At 40.2% G+C, this 13,852-nt stretch overlaps 1 protein-coding gene across 14 annotated transcripts in view; it reads right to left on the reverse strand.

Moving 5' to 3' along the window:
• The window catches only part of DAB1 (DAB adaptor protein 1), a 467,833-nt gene that overhangs the window by 53,281 nt on the left and 400,700 nt on the right, over positions 1-13,852 (reverse strand). For all 14 annotated transcript variants that reach the window (XM_054833773.1, XM_054833768.1, XM_054833770.1 and 11 more), the window contains 2 exons: positions 10,448-10,587; positions 7,959-8,057 (listed from right to left, as the gene is read on the reverse strand). In XM_054833773.1, the coding sequence (XP_054689748.1) occupies positions 7,959-8,057; positions 10,448-10,587 (239 nt within the window). The remainder of the gene's footprint in view (positions 1-7,958; positions 8,058-10,447; positions 10,588-13,852) is intronic.

The raw sequence follows: 13,852 nt of genomic DNA on the forward strand, positions 1-13,852 counted from the left end.
GCTGCTGACAACACGCACAATTCCCGTAACGCTTAAGAAAGGCCCCAGCTGTCACCATTTTCAAATGTACATGCAAAATTTGGCTTTGCTGTTTTTCAGTATGCTCTTTATTGTTATTAAGTAATATTTTTATCACTGTCGTCCTTATAAGTCCTCAACATGGTCCAAGACCCAACATTTCTGACGAAAAGTTCCTATAAACAGATAATTCTGATTAAAACAAACCACAAAAGGTAAAAGGTAATCCCAGAGAGTTCATACTTTAATTCCAACCATTGAAAGCTAAGGGCCAGATGCCCCTTGGAACACCTCTGAGACTCATGACCACAGTAGCTCCTCCTCATAAACCCATGGGCATGAAGAAGTCCTTCACTGACTGCCCTGGTAGATGTCCTCCATCACTCCTCTGTCCCTGCCTCCCGGGCGAGTAGGCTGCAGGCGGCTCACCCCTGAAATGCCAAGCCTGACACGGTAGAAGGCACGGTTGATTTGACCTGAGTGACCATTCCCCAAGCCACAGCTCTGCAAGGCCACAACAGAAACGACAAGATGGCCAGAAAAATTATTTCAAGGGCTGGATCTACCACCCACTAGATGGACTGTCCTCATCCCAGGCAAATGACAAGAGGGTGACTGCAAGAGGCAGCACAGATCTGCATGACAGGCTGCGGTCACAGGGTACCAGCAGACTCAGAGCCATTCAGTCGAACAAGTTTCTAGCACGAGAGCGTTCTAAAGAGGGATTTGAAGAAAAAAAATGGGGGTACTGCATGAATATGTGCAAAGAATTCCTCCAAAGTGTGATGGGCAGGAGGGGAAGAGGCTCAGAGTTGTTTATTTGAAAACTGAATAAACAAATGAGGAAATTTGGCACTGTGAAATGATTCCTTGGAAGAGTAAAGTCAGCGTGAAGAGCTTGGGAAAAAACAGTTAGGCAATGGGCTGATAAAATAGAGAAGGCAGGTTCAGCGTAGGAATGCAAAGAGATATATGACATGATCAAAAGAATAAGCTGAGACAGCAATCTTGGCAGTCACGATGGATTTCAAAAATAAAAGTCACGTTTGTCAAGGACAAGAAAAGGATAACAATTGAGACACGAGATGGAGAGAGGCAGGACTGTGTTTTAACTGTAAGCATGATGATAAATGCTTTATTTCAGAGCAGTTAAGAAGAATCTGCAAGATCTGGAGTTACCCTGGATGTGACAATCGAAAACAACATTGAGTCAAAAAGGCTGCTGAATTTACAGGGCTGAATAACAGATGATGCTGATATTTTCCCCAGCACTCTGAAAAGGAGGTCAGAGAAAGACCTTTGGGAGTCAGGATTAAAAGGCCCAGTTTAGCCACGTGAAGCTTGAATTGTTGGCTAAATGTGTAAGGAGAGGGCTGGAGAGACAGGTCAAGATTTGAACAGGAGACAGGGCTAGCATCATTTGGTTTGACACCATAACCAAATTTACATTTGCAAATGAAATAACCGATAAAAAGTATAGCAGGAAGAAAGAGATCAAGGACAGAGAGCATCCAGGAAATCCCAGATGAAAACTGCAGGAGAGAGAAAGAGAAATTAGAAACACAGAGGTAAAATCCAGAGAGGAGAGTCCGTGAGGCCAGGAAGAAGGACTTTATTCAAAATCACCTGATAAATTAACGATGCTAATGAGGTGCTCCACCTGAGATCAGCCATGAAGAGGAACTTTGGGAAGATCAGTTTCAAAGAAATGAAGAGGACAAAACCCACCTCTGGGAGCTTCTGGCCTGGAGCTAGAAGGAGCCCCAGGCAGGGACCATAAACAATCTCCTGGCCAAGACCATGCTCTGGCGAACACCAAAATTCAATGAACGACTCACACCATCTCCCCTGCTCACTGCAGAGCAAGTAGAGAGTGATAAAATTAATTCCTTCCTTTATTTCTATTTTTAAATATTCAGAGATGCTCAGTGATAGAGAGACTTGACAGTTTGACATTTCATCTGCTCCAGCACATGTGCTTCAAGGAATAACTACAGATCCATAATTGTACCTCGATTTCTGGTCAAAGATGCCAGAACCAACAGATTTCCAGTAAAGTCAAGAAGTACCTTTGGTACATTTTAAATGAGGTATCTTCTGCCAACAGTGAGGATTTTCATCTTGCTAAAATTTTCTTTCAGCCAAGTTCAGCTGTCCTGTTAGCAATCTATCAGCATAACTAACACTATGATTCGCATCAAATGGAGAAGAGCAGCAAATCCAGGGGTTATCAGCACAAACTTGATAAAGTCTCAGAACAACCTGGAAAACGCTTTATAGAAGCCTTATAGAAGCCTTAGCAACAACTTTGAAAAATCTGTGCATTATAATGTCAAGAGAGCTTAAAAGGTCAGGAAGATGGGAAAGATGTAGGCGCTTAAAACAGTGGCTGGATCACATCAGAGCAACAACATTATCTCACTAGAAGAGAAAAATCTGAGGCCAGCAGGATTATAACCAAGCTGCTGCACGCATTATTTATTTGGACATCATTAAGAGTTAAAGCAGAAGCACAATCACTAGTTCTGTGGCCAGCATGAAAAGGCAAATTAATTTTTTTGTAAAAAATGCTACAGGTAGGGTCTGGTCCCCCTTCCATGGAACGGTGAGTTATTATTCAGTGAGTAACAACTTCTCAGGTAGGTGAACCCTGTTCTGCATGAGCATCGCATAATCACATAATGCTCCTCAAAGATAATAAAGGTTAGCGTAAGGGACAGATAACAAGAATGAGAATAGATAGTCAACATGAAATATATATATTTATACATATGGTTTTTCTCCCTAGATTTCATACTGACAGCCTGAAGAAAATGGCTACAGATTAAATTCATAAAACGTGAGTACCACACTGCAATACTTCTCTGCAAAACTGTAACCCCATCAGATGCTTACAGTATTCCTAGAAATTTTACCATCCCACAGGCTGTGCCAAAGCCCTGTATTTTCATAAATATATGGGTCAACATCTCCAAAAGTATATAATAGATCCCTCCAAAGTATATAATAGACAATGCAAACAAAACTCATTTTTAGCGTGCTGCATAGGACAAAATAAGAAAAAGTAGTGAAATGGCTGTCATCTTCAGCAACTGGGTTACAATCCATCTGTTTAGGGTATTTCTCACCAGTAAACAAGATACTGATATAGGTCTACCATGCTTTTTGGACAACTGTGGAATCTAGATAATTAATCTCTAACAATAGAACATAGAGAGCTATATATATATATATAGCAGTATATTCTGGCAATCTGCATATCCACAAGCCGATACAAAATTTTGCTTTAACACAAATAATTCTTTACTTAAAGCCAAATAGTAATTTTTTCCTTTCATCTGACTTCTCTTTCACAGTGTCTGGGTTTTCCATTAAAGTCAACAGGATTTTGCAATTAGAAAGGACAAGATTTTAAAAGTATACCTCATTACATGAATGTAGAAGAAAATGTTTTCCCAAGTATTTTATAGAATTTAATTATTATTTTTAAATACATTTTTGGAAAGTAACCTACAGTAAACAGAGATTTATTGTTACATAAATAAACAATGAGACAATTACAGCCTCTTTATGGAGACCATATTAGTCATGCACATCTAATGAAGCATTACTAAGCTATCACAGGGAGATAGCCTGATGTGTGTGATTAACAAAATAATACTCATAAATAGCTAATGAACAATGATGGTTCTTTAAAAATTTTGCATATCCTGCTATATTGAGAGTTATGGTTTTTGTCGCTTTCTAAGGAGCACATTAACCACTAAGTTTCACCCTGAAAAGGAGAATATGAAATAGCATAATGCAACTATTTGCATTTTTGCCTTCTACAGACTAGGCTTTTGAAAATATAGAAGAACTCTCATGAAAGTCTACTGATGAAGAATACATTTCAGCTTGTGCCATACTGTGTTTGAAAGATGACGACTTCAGATGTCACCAGGATGCAAGGGAAATATGACAGAACAAATGGACAAAAAATGTTTTCATATAATATGCAGGCATGATATCTCTGAAGTGGCATTTGGTAGAAAAAGTCTGGGTTCAGTAATAATTGTGGTAATTTTTTACATTAATAAAAGAAAAAGAAAAGTATTTCCTTCAGGTGAGGTATATGTTTGGCAAACATATTCTGGAGAAGGCAAGTGGGATGGATGGCCCACATATGACAGTAGACAAAAAAGGTACACTTATAAGAAAAAAATAGGGTCAAAACCCATGTGTAAAGACCATTTTTGGCATATAACCAGAGAACATCCTGTTCATAAATACAATTTTGGATTATACAGCTAATGCTGGGGCCTTAAGAGCAGAACAATTTGTGGCGGTCTGCCTGCGTGAGCGGCTCCTCCAGCAGATGAGTGGGTCCATAGAGCAGTTTACAAAAACTGCAGGCTTGCAGGGTGAACTCTCCTATCACCTGCTAAATACATTGACAAGAATTCCAAAAGTGCTATGAAGGGACCTATTTAGATTAATCCATGGAACAGAATGATGAAATATAAGAGAGGAGTGGTGTTATTTCTATTGCAGTGCTATAGATGAACTAAATTGTATCGCATCTACAGTGCAAACTCACAGCAAATCCTCGTATTTTACTTGCTGAGATAAATTCTTCCTAAATGATATTCCACCTTCAAGCTAATCTCCTTCATGGATAAATTTACTCAAAGAGCAGAATTCCTGATGGCTGGAATAATAGCATTATTAAAATCAATATTTTTTGATAAATATTAGCTCTGGAACATTAAAGAGAGCTATAAAGTACAGGGGAAAAAGCCTTGCTTATCATTTTCAGTAGTAACCCAACTACAGCCCTTCATCTGTAATGAATTATGGAGCAATTCCCCTAAATCATATGTATGAAGTCAGCTATGACACTGTCAATTTTAAAAAATTTGCTAGTTTTGAGCTACAAATTGATTTTTTATTGTGATAAATTAAAATCCAATAGTAGCCTACAAGATACTAAACATACAGAAGCCTACATTTTTTCAGAATATTTTTTCTCTTTTCCATCACATCAGACTGCCACTGTGGCAGACACGATAGCAATAGCCAATGATAAAAATGAAGAAAGGCCACACTAGAGAGATAAATAACCTTTCTGAATAAACAATAAATGAGCGCTGTGGCCCAAAATATCCTTCTGGGAATTCCAAAATCATGGAAACACAACTAAGGGAGAAAGCATTGTGGGGGACAGGAAGGGCTGTTAAAGGAGGAGATTATCCAGGCTGTTCCCTATTACGGGGCATATTTTTTTCCCTGTTGCACAACTCTGAACATCAGTCTCTAAACTTTATAAACCGTTAAGTTTAACACGGATATCAGAAAATCTGTGTGAGCAAAACACAACCTTTTTGCAACCCCTTTTGCTTCCTTCCTATCAAAAGATCCAGGCTGAGCAATCATACATCCCCAGTTTTGCCAACTTGTGGGATTTTCCTTGTTGCTTCGAAATCAAGAATGGGATTATAGTGTCCTGCATCACCTAATTGCATCGCCCTTATTTTGCCTTATAGGAGGTTCCACACTCTAGCGGTAATGCAGCTTTCTTTGGGGGTGACTTCAGCACACAGACATCGACATGAGACTACGGTATTATTTACTACTACGACAGCTGACACCTCTTAGCATTACACCACGATAAGCCAAAGCCATATGGATGAGACGCAGTGCAGCGGGAAAAAGCCGAAGGGATGGTGGCTGTGAAGAACTGGCAGAGGAGTTCATGCACCCCTGCTTCAAAAGCTTGGCAGGGAAAGCATGATTCTCCTGCTTTCAAAAAAAAAAAAAAACATGTGAAAACTGATGTCGAAAGCTCCCCACATCCCTCTGTCACAATCCTGTTTCAAGAAGGACAACTCAATACTCCTGTCCATCACTCCGGCAGCTCACGGGCAGACGTCTGGAAGGTGGATTTAAGGGTTTCAGTCTAAGCCTCAGTGAGTGAGTGACAGGGTTACTGTAAGGATGATATAGTTATGTCAGATTTTGAGTATAGGGTGTCAAAGTTATGAAATGAAGGAGACTTGCTCTCACATCCCCACCTCCCTAGCTGCAGACAGGAGAGTGTGCAGGACACTGTAGGAAAGGCAATTTGGCTAAACCACACCTTTGTTTCTAAACACATCCCCTTTCCCCTCTTTATTTTATGAAAATAAATCCTATGTTTGTGAAACATCCAGACACAAGTGCCACAGGACAAATCTCTCTCTTTCTTCTTCTTTATTTTCCCAAGAAAAGACTTTAGTAGTCTTAGGAAAGTAACTGTGGCCTCAGTGCAATTTGCAGATGAAAAAGAAAACAAAATATTACCAAATTGTTCGGTGTATTACACTCTGTTCTGTACACTGAATGAAGCTGGTATTCTCCGGCCAAAAAAAAAGGTATGTCACTACACGGTTAAGTACTACCCTAACATCTGCTTATTAGAGGACCCAACCACAACTGCACTGGCAGCCCCAATCCTGACATTTCCTGTCTTCCGAGCACAGGCTGTAACCGCAGCAATGTTCTCTTAAACACTGCTTTTGTATGAATACTTTACACATGCTGTACACAACACATTCCAAATGAGCTTTTCATTACTAACTACTTGTATTATGTATCAGTGAGCTCAATGACATTGATTTTCTAATAATATAAATTAACTGGCAAAGATAATTTCATCTATCATCAGTAGGGTTTTATTTCTGGCATCATGTTAAATAGTTAATCTTTCAAAAGATTAAATCAAGAGCTTTTTAAAATTCAAGGCAGAGCTTAAACTGCTGTAAAAATCTTCTTAATTAGGATTAAAACAGTTTGTGTGTTGTCTCTTTATATCTAAGTAGTATAATGTTTTGCTTAGGTTTCTTCTTTCAGAGCAATTTTAAAAATCAAACATGATATTGCTGTGGCAAAAACTGCATAAGGCACGGAAGTCTCCTGGAACTTCCTTGACCAGATGCTACTGGATGAATTGCTGCTTGGTAAATCTCAAACAGCAACCTCAAACTTTCCAGTTTCTTCTACCTCTAATTGCATACAATATACACTTTTCCTACCACTGATGATACAAAAGCTCTGATTCTTGTGGTTACTGCATATCTGACAGAAGACGGTCACTGCTGTTAACGGGAGTGTATCGCATTATGGTGACCATGACTGCATTGATCTGGAATTATGGACCTGATGGAAATGCTTTAGGATTCCCCTGGGACATCTTCAGGGCAATCCCAAGGAAGTGTGTGCCGCTCCCAGGAGCTCCCCAGCTCCCAGTGCCCCTCCTTGGCTCTCATATCTATCTCAGGCTCGGGGAAACAAGCTTCACTCTCCTGGGGTTGTCTGCAGCTCCCTGTTCCAGCTTGTTTTCTTCTCCTCAGCTTCCCATGGCACGAAGGGCCCAATGCAAGACAATCCCAGCCTCTAATCCTAATCTCTTGTCATTAGACTCTCAAAAGTCACTTGGTACTGCCAAGGAGTCTTGAGCGGCATCCAGAGGACCGGGGCAGTTGGGCCCAGGCTGGATGAGAACACCCATACGGGCACAGACACCAGCCTGTACCATGGACTGCCAAAGCCTCCTGCAAACAGTGGGCTGGTATTTCCAAGAAACGTTTTTTTATCCGGCAGAAGGAAAACAAATCCCTTCTGGCCACTTTTTGGCCTCAGAGCTGTGAGCGTTTATGCACGTAAGGAGCGTCTGTGTTCTCAAGTAAATGGTTCTGCAGAAGTATCCAGGACAAGGCTTTACAATAAACCATGTCCCCATGCTACTCTTTACACCTCAGCCATCTAATGGCTTGCTCCGATATATGATAACCATTTATCAAGCTTGTCAGATGCTTCATGTGTGCTTACATCGGTGAGAGAAAGCCCAGCCAGGAAATGCTTTTAAAGAAACATCCATGAAAACATTCAGTTTTGTTCCATCACATGATGATTTTACTTACCCCTGTCTTTTCATCAAAGATTTTGATTCCCCCAAAGGAGACTGTTAAGAAGATTTTTTGTTTATGTTCTCCTTTCGAACGAGCCGCAGCAACAATTCCCTATAGAAACAAAGAACAGTTTGGCTGGTTTCATTCCTCTTCTTAGGAGCCACAGCAGAGCACAAAGATTCACTTGCTGTCAATTCACCACTTTTCTAGGAAAACTTAAGGGCTTTCCAGAAAAAGTCCCCCTCTTACTTCTGGCTTCCTCCCTTGTCTCAAGGTACCCCATCCCTTTATGCTACCCAGAAAGCATTTCAGATGTGCTCCCACTTCCAAGCCCTGTACTAGCTAATCCTCCATGAAATTTGTTTTCATGGAACCTCAAGGTCATTTCTAGCACACTTTCCCCAGCTATAAGCTGTTTTGTTATCTTTTTTGGGTTTTTTTCCCCCAAGAGGAAAAAAACAAGTGGTGAAGAAAAAAATACCAACAACTTTAGCTTACTTCCACTTACCTGGAATAACCAACTTGAGCTTTTTACAGAAGAAGAATATTCTTCTCAAAATCAAACTACACCTCTGCTGTAAAAACCTGGTATTGAGGGTTAGTTTTTTTCCTGATCTCAGGCTTTTACTTTGTAAGTGAACTTGCTGATACGCGTCTCACGTATTATGCTCCCAAAGCATAATAGTAACTTCTATTTTCACCTTCTCGGGAGCCTGTCCTGACCAATAACACTATACTAAGATCAAATGTAATCAATTGCACTAGTAAATAAATGAAAGTATTTAGCCTTTAGCTGGTGCTCTGCAATTGCAACATGTTTAAACAACCACTAACTTGTGGTTGAAGATCTTCATGAGGTCTTTGTTCTCATTACACAGACATAAAAATTAAAGAGAAAAAATGGAGTCATTTGTCAAAAGTCACCCCAAAACTTTACGCCTGGCCTTAAAACTCATGTTGTTAGATGCTACATTTCCAGAGCAGACAACTTCACGCTATGCTGCCTTACATACAAACATGAATTTCTAACGCTCCCTTCCCTTAACAGTTTTAGTCATCTCACAACACTGTTTAGATCAATCTCGCCACTCTGCAAACAGGTATCGGGCACCTGGGAGATGTGGAAATGGCCATCCATGGAGGGGAGAGACAGAAAGGCTTGTGTGGCAGAACAGTGACAACTCTCCCAAATTGCTTCTAGGAACTATGGAATTATGAGAAATATCCAGTATACAATTAAAACAGATAGGAATATTGCGGCAGATGTGATAAATCAACACTGCACCTTTCAGAATAGATTATTTTTTGCTTGTGTTAAATGTTCGTAACTGATTTGTAAATTATCTACCAGATCTTTCTTTTAGATTGTTGAACCATAAGATGCATGTCATCCCATGCTGTTTCTTCATGAATAACTACCTAATTCCTCCCAGTTCCTCGAGACTGGAACCCTGCTGCTTGGTAGTGTAAAAGATATTATCTAGTGATTTCTTCTCCTGAAAAAAATGAGCAATGGGAAATCCATCAGCTCTCTTGGTAGAGTGCTGGGGAGAGGACTGGAAGGGGAAAAAAAAAAAAAAGGAAAAAGCCTGCAGAGGGTTTACTCCTAGACTTAGCTTGTAACCCTGCAGTGCAGGTGGGAAACCAATGGCCAAAAAACTGCACTGCCAAGACCACAACCTATCCTTCCTTCTCAATCACTCCAGCTCTTCCACATTTCCCAGGGCCACGTAACGGATGCTTCCTATAGAGAGCTCTTAACGCTCTTTGAGGGTCGTAGGAAAAGATTGAGCCAGAGAGAGATGTCTAGCATGCCTCAGAAAGTCCACCCTCCTCCACCACTAGTGCTCTCAGACTCTAAGTTTACTCTCTAAGTCTACTCTCTAAGTTTGCAGTCTGCTCAAAATCTGCTTTTGTCACTGCTCCATTTCTTTCCCAAAACTCTGGGGACTCCTCGTTATCTTCTCACGTTCTGCCCTCTCACTGCACTGCCTCCTGATTGTGTAGCCCGTCAATCCTGCCCTTACAGGTGCAAGACATTCTCCTCCCAGTGAGCACACTGGTTCCCCCTATATCCGGATACCTACACCCCAGACTGTCACTCACCCCTTCCTGCCTGTCCCGACAGGAGATAACAGTCAAAGGCAGGGCTGTAGTTGATTAGCACTGCCATATAAAATGTTCTGATATACCATTTTTCTTCATAGTGCTTTACCTCCCCTTTGCATAATAAAATTATTCAATTTGCAGATGTGTTGTTTATAATTTGTGGATAAATTGCAGTGGTGTCAATCATGAATAACTACTGAACTCAGAGATAATGTATTAAAATTAAACTGGGATAAGCAATACCAGCCAGGAGTTCATGTAAAATTGACTGATTTCAATACATAATTAACCAGAGTGTGACTCAGTGTCATGGAAGGAGAATGAGTAAAAGTTCAAGCTGAAATTTGCTCCCCTTGACTCCAGAATATTAAACATTAAAAGTTCCACTGAACCTTGAGCTTCATCATGGAGTCTTGGCATAACTTGTCTCCTCGTGCGGCAGAAACCTCATCTATCCCAATCAGTTTTGCTTTGTATCGGACACCGTCACCTTTAAACCTCTTTATTAAAGTGGCTTCACTGCGATCCTGACCTGAAAAGACATAAGGGAAACAAGGCAGTTTGTGTGAGTGCCAAGGAAAAGAAATGAATATATACTTGCAATTAAATGGCAAATTAGATCTAACTCCTACCTCAACACCTAAACATGCGAACATTTGAATACAATTAGAAGAAAAGTACTAGTTCAATAAAACCTTTTGGCCTTACTACCTCAAATGAATTCACAGTGGAATTGTTGCCATACAAAATCTTCTGCACAAAATTTGCACACAAATTAGGTTTACAGAAATAAGAGATAAGCCTGAATCAGACCTCATGGATCTGAAAACTTCTGATCTGCACGGGTTGTTTTAATCCCAATACACTTGAGAATTCTTCATTTTGCAGACAAAACTCTAATAGAAACATGCTACTATTTCCTCATATACCGACTTATCTAACCGTATCAGCAATATTTACGCTATTACCATTTGAATGATGAAAAAACAAATGATGTTATTTAACTATGGAATATTGCTGCTCTAAAACCCCCACAAGAAATATTGTCTCCTTGTTCTATTCTTCCTGCTTATAGACACCTACAGAAAAAACATAACCAGCAACGTCGGCTCTCAGGCTCACCCAGAGAAGTTTAAAAAATGGCACAAGATGTTTCTTAATAAAAAAGCAATCAGAGGCTAAGATAGCACAGTACTGATAGGGCCAATGTACATAAATTACAACGCTCAGACTAGCCTGAACCACACGACGATAACACTACTGCAACCCATGAAAGGAACAATTTTGTCAGGAAGAGTTTTTCCCTATCTGCAGAAGAGTTTATACTGTGTCTTAGCTGGAAGAAATATGTTAGTTAGGGAATCAGCCTTCCTAAAATTGATTAAAGATATATTTTGCAGCTGTCTGCGGAATTTCTTGCTAGGATCTCAAAAAAACAGCAGTGAAGTGTAAATAATTGCAACCAAACAACATCCAAGGCACAAAGCAGCAAGGAAAAATGTGAGATGTTAAAGAATCTGAAGTTTCTCAGACCTAACAGATTCCACCAGAAAACTTGCCTGAACATGGATTGACGTTGCTGAAGTTTATCCTAATACCACCCAGGAGCTCTAGTCACAGATTGTGCCTCATCCTTCTAGCTATTATAAAAAATGAACAAAGAGCTTGAGCCTGCTACATATGAACCAGAGGTAAGAATCTAGTATTAGACACCTGTATTTGAGAATTTTGGCCCAAATTTTCTCCAAAGCTCATTCCTATTTGAAAGGCCAGATTTAAGTACTGAAAAATGTAATAAAGTCTACTTCTGTGCAGCTGGGTTTTGATAAGCAAAAGTGCAGAAGCTTTTTTGGGAAAAAGCTATTTTGATTTGCATTTCTATTAAAAGTACCTTTTTCAGCAGTCAAGGCTTGGGTCAACCTTGCTAGTGTTACATACCCACCAAGCGGATGAATAAACTCAGTTGAAAACTATGGAATTGAAATTTTTACAATACCTTTACAGGAAAAACTAGAGAGCATATATGACCAACGAAGAGTACTTCCAAATGAAGATACTCATCGGGTTCTCCTTCCCCCCGACTACTGCACAGTTCACGCTGTGAACTAATGATGGAATAAATGCACGTTAAAAAATAGAGCTATTTTAAGCTTACTGAGATCTTCAAGTGTGTTTGAGCACACAAATACTATTTCTTTCAATGAAAAATATCAGCTCAGAGCAATGTTTTAATGCCTCATTTATAGCCCTTCAAAAATAAGGCAGCTGATTAAGTGTCGCTGTGATAGTTGAGCGGCCACCCAATTGTTTCCCTTAATTCCTTTTCACTCCTGCCCCCTCAAAAAGAATTAAACAGTGTTGAACCTTCATGCGCTTACATTATATTTTATCTTTAAAAAAATATAAAATCCAGTGAGACACAAATGATAAATCAGAAACTCGAAGCAGTGATAATACCATTCCCCAGGGAAATGTCAAGGCAGATGTTGGCACCGTCAGCTAAAAACAATGAAAAAATATTTTCCACTTTCAGCTCCAGAGTGGGGCAGGAGGGAGAACATCTGGAGACACAACAAAGTACAACGATAACAGTGGACTTTTCCATATGTCTTTTACACTTGCAAAGATATCCTGTTGATTTGCAGTAAATAAAATCCAATTCCAACAGCTTTCTTGCCACCAATTTTCAACCTTACGTCTTCGTTACAGCCAAAGGCAGCGGTTAGCTAATAGCATGAGCGTGTAAGCGTTCAGGAGTGCTTCCTGGGTCCAAGCTACGATAGCGACCTCACATTCATCAGTTATTTGAACACTTATACTTATTCCGACCTATGATCTATTTTGCCACATGTAACTAAATCCCTGACATTAATAGCCCATTCAAACACAACTTATGGCTATGTTTGCTTACGCACAAGTCCCGTGTCAATTATGACCCAGATTAAGCAGGATAAAGTGCTTTTGGGATAAATGACTGGGAAAATCATCAACCTGAAACAGATGTAGATATTTTAAACTGTGGTGGAAACTGCAAATTACTCGAGACTACAAATTCATCCGTGAAACCCTAGAGCATATGTCCCATGAAAAAGCATAGCGAATGCACACATTCACTGCCCTATATTATAAATCAGCCGTCTGCAACAGTCCCCATTTCTTAGTGTACATCCAGATCTCCCCCAATCTATGCTGATACTTTATTTCCAAATTTTGGTGCTGTAACCTGTACTGAAAAAACTTTTTACGTGCTTGGAAAATTACCATGTGACAAACGCTGCCAGTACGGTCGATTTAATAGCACTCACGGGATGTGAGATTTATGCAGACTGATAGTTCATTTGCACGCTGGACACTTATAAGGCAGATAGTCCAGACTCTCATAAACATCTCATCATTAAAACAAAAAAAAGTTGGGTTTTTTTTTTTAATGACAGTTCTTGAACAAGGTTCTTTCTGTGTTACAAACTGCATAAATAAGAGATGCTCAAAGTCAGAGGTTGTCATTCTTCTTAAGCTTCGGAGGAGGCTGAGGGCTAACATTAAATCCCTAAAGCTGTGCCTGTGCCAGAAACCCACCCAGGAAAGTGCTGCCTCTTTCCACCCGAGTAACAAGCGGAGTGAATCTTTTCTTCTTTGCAGCTCCTGCCTTTGTCAGCGGAGACCCGCTGTCGCGCTCGGCTCTCCAGCCACCCCCTGCCACCGCGCTCGCTCGGTTCCAGCCTGCGGGACAGAGGATTATCCTGGACGCGGGGCTGCACTGACTGCTGGAGCTCAGTTTTATTTGAGTAACGAGAAGT

This window comes from Grus americana, chromosome 8 (assembly GCF_028858705.1).
Source record: "Grus americana isolate bGruAme1 chromosome 8, bGruAme1.mat, whole genome shotgun sequence".
NCBI lineage: Eukaryota > Metazoa > Chordata > Aves > Gruiformes > Gruidae > Grus > Grus americana.